This window comes from Protobothrops mucrosquamatus, unplaced genomic scaffold (assembly GCF_001527695.2).
Source record: "Protobothrops mucrosquamatus isolate PMUCROS unplaced genomic scaffold, P.Mucros_1.0 scaffold1752, whole genome shotgun sequence".
Taxonomy (NCBI): Eukaryota; Metazoa; Chordata; class Lepidosauria; order Squamata; family Viperidae; genus Protobothrops; species Protobothrops mucrosquamatus.
In genome coordinates this window covers 17,642-24,488 of record NW_015387892.1, presented here as the reverse complement: position 1 = coordinate 24,488, position 6,847 = coordinate 17,642, and the positions used below count along the sequence as shown (strand labels likewise).

General features: G+C 47.2%; 1 protein-coding gene across 1 annotated transcript in view; it reads left to right on the top strand.

Annotated features, from left to right (window-relative positions):
- DDRGK1 (DDRGK domain containing 1) overlaps positions 1-6,847 on the top strand; it is a 21,758-nt gene that overhangs the window by 10,259 nt on the left and 4,652 nt on the right. The window contains exons 3-6 of the mRNA XM_029285473.1: positions 2,300-2,406; positions 4,071-4,172; positions 5,762-5,884; positions 6,512-6,550. Of these exons, the coding sequence (XP_029141306.1) occupies positions 2,300-2,406; positions 4,071-4,172; positions 5,762-5,884; positions 6,512-6,550 (371 nt within the window). The remainder of the gene's footprint in view (positions 1-2,299; positions 2,407-4,070; positions 4,173-5,761; positions 5,885-6,511; positions 6,551-6,847) is intronic.

The following is a 6,847-nucleotide window of genomic DNA, read 5'->3' as shown; positions in this document are numbered from 1 at the left end:
CTAAAACAGGACTAGAATTCACCGTCTCCTGGTGATTGGCCCAAAGTCACCCAGCCAGCTTTCATGGCTAAAACAGGACTAGAATTCACCGTCTCCTGGTGATTGGCCCAAAGTCACCCAGCCAGCTTTCATGGCTAAAACAGGACTAGAATTCACCGTCTCCTGGTGATTGGCCCAAAGTCACCCAGCCAGCTTTCATGGCTAAAACAGGACTAGAATTCACTGTCTTCTGCTGATTGGTCCAAAGTCACCCAGCCGGCTTTCCTGCCTAAAACAGGACTAGAACTCACCATCTCCTGTTTCCAACCTGGTGCCTTAACCGCTCGCTAAACCTGACTTTCACACCCTGCATCCATTTCTTATCGGGGAAATTTTATTTAGCACAAAAATGCTTTTTTTTTTCACAAATCATGGCGGCAGCTCATGATTTGTATGCCGATCTTGACACCCACCCCTCTTCCTCCCACCTCACGCTGTCCTTTTTGATGGTTTTCCGCTTTGAACACGGCGTCGCTTTCTGTTTCTCTGCCCCAAAGGGTGTTGGGCGGAATTTGTGATGCTGCTTTTGTGCGTGCGGCACAGACTCTCTTGGTTGACAGCCCTGAACTTTTCAACCCAGGTGGATGCCTTTGAAGTGCAAAAAGGCGTTTCAAACGGAACGAAATTGGGAAATAAAAAATAATAATTTTTAAAAAAGGGCTTTTGATGTTTTCAGGGCAGGCCTGCTTTATAATTTCTGTCCAATTTCCCCCATCTTCCTTGAAGTTATCTCAAAAGGCCCGGAGCGGTCCATGTTGTTGAATCTTTCAGCTCAGAAAAGGATGGAGTACTTTTTAAGGAGCTAGGAGTACTTTTTAAGTTAGAGATCCACCCAAGTCAGTTGGCCAACGTTATTTGAGAAGTCAACACCAGTCCTTTTGAGTTAGCAGTGAGATACCATCCCATATCCTGTGAAGGGTAGAGCTTCTTTGATGCTCAGTGAATGGCGCTCTCTTTCCTTTTCCAGTACGCTTCTGTTTTGCACTGTTCGGTGACCCAGGCAATGAGTTTCTCTGGATCCAGAGAGAACGAACGCTCCAGTAAATAAAGGGATTTTAAAGATTTTTAAGCTCCTCATAGTAATAATAATAATAATAATAATAATAATAATAATAATAATAATAATAATAATAATAATAATAATAATAGTAATAGTAATAATAATAGTAATAGTAATAGTAATAATAATAAAGTTGGAAGGGTCTTTGGAGGTCATCTAGTCCAACCCCCTGCTCAGGCAGGAAACCCTACACCATTTCGGACAAATGGCTGTCCAGTTTCTTCTTAAAAGCTTCCAGTGTTGGAGCATTCACCGCTTCTGGAGGCAGGTTGTTCCACTGGTTAATTGTTCTCACTGTCAGCAAGTTTCTCCTTAGTTCTAGGTTGCTTCTCTCCTTGATTAGTTTCCATCCGTTGCTTCTTGTCCTGCCTTCAGGCGCTTTGGAGAAGAGCTTGACTCCCTCTTCTTTGGGGCAGCCCCTGAGATATTGGAAGACTGCTATCCTGTCTCCCCTCATCCTTCTCTTCATTAGACTAGACATGCCCAATTCCAGCAACCGTTCCTTATACGTTTTAGCCTCCAGTCCCCTCATCATGTTTGTTGCTCTTCTCAACATGCCTAAAACAGTCTCGTGGACTTCAACTCCCAGAATTCCTGAGCCAGCCACGCTGAGGAGAAAGGGGGAGGTTTCCAAGCTTTAGGAATTCTGGGAGTTGAAGTCCACGAGTCATAAAGCGGCCTAGGCCAGAGGTAGGCAACCTTGGCTCTTTTATGACTCGTGGACTTCAACTCCCAGAATTCCTGAGCCAGCCATGCTGAGGGGAAAGGGAGAGGTTTCCAAACTGAGCCATGCTGGCTCAGGAATTCTGGGAGTTGAAGTCCACGAGTCATAAAGCAGCCTAGGCCTAGTGCAGGGGTAGGCAACCTCGGCTCTTTTATGACTCGTGGACTTCAACTCCCAGAATTCCTGAGCCAGCCATGCTGAGGGGAAAGGGAGAGGTTTCCAAGCTGAGCCATGCTGGCTCAGGAATTCTGGGAGTTGAAGTCCACAAGTCATAAAAGAGCCAAGGTTGTCTATCCCTGAACCAGGGTAAGCAGCCGGTTCCATTCTTAATATTGGAAGTCTTTCTGCTCTGCCAAAATGATTTTCTAGAAGCAGAAAAACAACAGCCCAACAGCTTGTCCCCCTGCCGTGTAATCTCTTACCATCCTTTCCATTTCCTTTTTTCCTCTCCAAAAATGATTGTGAACCAAACCTAGACGAAAACGATGGAGCCGAACCAGCTGAGTTCCAAGTTTCCGGAAAGATTGGAGCAAAGAAACAACGGAAGTTAGAGGACAAGCAAGCAAGGAAAACTCAGAGAGAGGTGAGTCTCCCCTGCATTTTATCAAATGTATTTTATGAGAAAAGCACGTCTTCCTTCCCCTGTCCTGACCACTTTCTACAGGGGGGACGATCGAGAGCATCCTGTCATACGGCATCACAGTCTGGTTTGGAAGCATCCCTGCTTCGGACAGGAAGGCGGTGCAGAGAGTGGTGAGGACGGCAGAAAAGATCATTGGCAGTTCCCTCCCTCCCATCCAGGACATAGCACAGAAGCGTTGCTTGTGGAGGGTGCGCAAGATTGTCTGGGACACTACACATCCTCTTCACGACCTGTTTTCCTTGTTACCTTCCGGGAGGAGGGGGCTTCGTGGTCTCCGAAGCAGAACATCCAGATTCAGCCACAGTTTTGTTCCATACAGCATTAACCTTGTGAACTCTCAAGCATCCTCCTTCTGTTATGTATTCAAGATGGACAGTGATTAATGTTTATATGTTACTTATATATAAGGGTGTAGGTCTATACATACATTGTATATAGTATGTTTAAATGTGCATTATGTATGTGTACACTTTGAGAGCAAGCAACTAAATTTCATTTTTAATGTGTGTCGTGCCCACAGTAAAAAATGACAATAAAGGTCTGTCTGTCTGTCTATCATCTATCATCTATCTATCTTTCATCTATCATCTATCTTTCATCTATCATATCTATCATCTAGCTATCTAGCTATTCTACCTATATATATCATCTATCTATCTTTCATCTAACATCTATGTATCTATCATGTATCTATCTGTCTATATCATCTATCTATCTATCTATCTATCTATCTATCTATCTATCTATCTCTATTCTACCTATATATATATCATCTATCATCTATCTTTCATCTATCATCTATGTATCTATCATGTATCTGTCTGTCTATCTATCTATCATCTATCTATCTATCTATCTATCTATCTATCTATCTATCTATCTATCTATCTATCTATCTATCTATCTCGGCGTTCTTTGATTGGATCATGTCCCACACCCCTACATATACGTAGCAAATAAATATTAAATACTGTCCATCTTGAATATATAATGGAAGGAGGAAGCTTGAGAGTTCACCAGGTTAATGCTGTATGGAATGAAACTATGGCTGAATCTGGATGTTCTGCTACAGATACCACGAAGCCCCCTCCTCCCGGAAGGGAACAAAGAAAACAGGTTGTGAAGAGGGTGTGTAGTGTCCCAGACAATCTTGCGCACCCTGCTCAAGCAACGCTTCTGTGCTATGTCCTGGATGGGAGGGAGGGAACTGCCAATGATCTTTTCAACTGTCCTCACCACTCTCTGCACCGCCTTCCTGTCTGAAGCAGGGATGCTTCCAAACCAGACTGTGATGCCGTATGACAGGATGCTCTCGATCGTCCCCCTGTAGAAAGTGGTCAGGACAGGGGAAGGAAGATGTGCTTTTCTCATGCGACGCAGAAAATGCAGGCGCTGCTGTGCCCACTTCACCAGTTTCTCCCTGTTGAGCGACCAAGCCAGCTTGCTCATTAGCTGCACACCCAGGAATTTGATGCTGGCAACCATCTCCACAGGTGAATCATTGATGCACAGAGGAGTGTGGCTGTGCCTGCCTTTTCTGAAATCGACAATAATCTCTTTGGTTTTTCCGGTATTTAATTGTCGCCCCTTTTCCACGTCCAAAGGCGGAAGAAGCCGAACGGGAAGAAAGAAAGAAGCTGGAACAAAAACGGGAAGAAGAACGCCACTTAGAAGAGGAACGGCTGCGCCAGGAGGAGGAAAGGAAGGTGAGCTGTGAGAGAGACGATTGTGGAACAAAGTTGGGGTGCCCCCAACATGGCCAAAACCAGGACTAGGTTTCTGTTGCGTCTTGCAATAGAAGAGAATATCTGTAGATCAGGGTTTGAACTGTGCAGTCTTTAGCGCTCTCTGAGCTTGGAAATTTTCCCGCAGACGTTTCATCGCCCAACTGTGTCACACCATCAGTGCTAGTGGGTGTCGGGATTTCTTTCTATTTGTCCTGCCAGTGTTGGTGGAGGTGTGATTTTTTTTCTCTTTGGTAGATCCTTGGTTAATTGGTCTAGTCCAGGAGTAGGCAACTTTGGCCCCTTCGTGACTGGTGGACTTCAACTCCCAGAATTCCTGAGCCAGCCACGCTGAGGGGAAAGAGAGAGGTATCCAAGCTGAGCCATGCTGGCTCAGCTTGGAAACCTCTCCCTTTCCCCTCAGCATGGCTGGCTCAGGAATTCTGGGAGTTGAAGTCCACGAGTCATAAAAGAGCCAAGGTGGCCTACCTCTGGCCTAGGCCTAGGCCACTTTATGACTCGTGGACTTCAACTCCCAGAATTCCTGAGCCAGCATGGCTCAGCTTGGAAACCCCTCCCTTTCCCCTCAGCATGGCTGGCTCAGGAATTCTGGGAGTTGAAGTCCCTGAGTCATAAAAGAGCCAAGGTTGCCTACTTCTGGCCTAGGCCGAGGCCCCTTTATGACTCGTGGACTTCAACTCCCAGAATTCCTGAGCCAGCATGGCTCAGCTTGGAAACCCCTCCCTTTCCCCTCGGCATGGCTGGCTCAGGAATTCTGGGAGTTGAAGTCCCTGAGTCATAAAAGAGCCAAGGTTGCCTACTTCTGGCCTAGGCCGAGGCCCCTTTATGACTCGTGGACTTCAACTCCCAGAATTCCTGAGCCAGTATAGGGAACTATGATCCCTTTATGACTCGTGGACTTCAACTCCCAGAATTCCTGAGCCAGCATGGCTCAGCTTAGAAACCTCTCCCTTTCCCCTCAGCATGGCTGGCTCAGGAATTCTGGGAGTTGAAGTCCCTGAGTCATAAAAGAGCCAAGGTTGCCTACTTTAGGCCTAGGCCCCTTTATGACTCGTGGACTTCAACTCCCAGAATTCCTGAGCTACCATGGCTCAGATTGGAAACCTCTCCCTTTCCCCTCAGCAAGGCTGGCTCAGGAATTCTGGGAGTTGAAGTCCACGAGTCATAAAAGAGCCAAGGTTGCCTACCCTTGGTCTAGTCACACCAGGTTAGAAAGTGGGAGACTGTGAATTCTAGTCCCACCTTAGGCATGAAACTCAACCGGCCGATTCGGGGCCTATCCCTAGGAGACGGCGAGTTCTAGTCCTGCCTTAACCACGAAAACCGGCCCGGTGATTTCTTTCTGGCAAAAGAAAACTCAGGACCGTAGGGGTTGGAAACATGTGGACGAGGCCTTCCTCCTGCCGTCGGTAGACTGGGGCTAGAATGAGGATGATGATGATGTATTAATTCCCAGTCCATTTTGAACACATAGTGGGGGAGGGGGAAAGTCTTGAGACTCCTCCGTAGGCATTGCAAGAATAAAATCATCCGAGCCTCCCTCCCCACAGGAAGAAGAGCTGAAGAAGGCCAAGGAGGAGGAGGAGCAGCGGGAATACGAGGAGTATCTGAAGCTGAAGGAGAGCTTTGTGGTGGAAGAAGAAGGGCTGGACGAAGCGATGACTGAGGACCAGGTACGTCGGATCGGGGTGGAAGAGAAGAATGCTGGGGTTGCATTCGTTTGTTTTTTAAGAGAAGGAAGAGCTCAGGTGTGTGATAAGGAAAGGAAGGGGAGGGAGGGAAAGAGGGAAGGAGGAAGGAGGGAAAGGAAGGGAGGGATGGGTGAAGAAAGAGGAAGGAAGGAAGGGAGGGAGGAAGAAAAGAAAGAAAAAGAGAAAGAAAGAAGGGGGAGGAGGGAGGGAGTAGATGGAAATGAGAGGAAGGAAGGAAGGAAGGAACAATTTTGAACAATTTTTTTCCCCACTCACCAAGCAGGAATTTTTCCTGATCTTTGTGGATCACATAATTGCAAAATCTTCTACTTCAGGGGTCTTCAAACTGGGCCCTTTGAGGACTTGTGGACTTCAACTCCCAGAATTCTGGGAGTTGAAGTCCACAAGTCCTAAAAGGGCCAAGTTTGAAGACCCCTGATGTAGACTTCAAGAGGAGTGGACTTCAACTCCCAGAATACCTCATCCAGCGTGCCTGGCTGAGGAATTCTGGGAGTTGAAGTCCACGAGTCATCAAAGGGCCCAGTTTGAAGACCCCTGCTCTACTTCCTTCTCCAGTGAATTAATTTTTGCTCCTCTTGTTGTCTCCAGACACGTAGTTTCCTGACCGAACTTCTCACTTACATTAAGGTAAGTTCCTCTTTCTTAATTTGAGTCTTGGGTAGCTGAGGTATTTCTCACCTGCACTTAAGTGCTTGGCTCTGTCTGGTTCTTCCTTAACGCCCCTTGACGTTTGACCTCCTCACCCTCCTCCTCCTCCCCCTCCTTTCTCCTCCCGCCTCCTCCCTCCCTCTTCTCCCTCCCTCTCTCCTTCCTCCACCCTCCTCCTCCCTCCACTTCTTCCTCCTTCCTCCTCTTTCCCTCCACCTCCGTCCTCCTCCCTCCCACCACCCTCCTCTTCCTTCCACACTACTCCTCCTCCCTCCC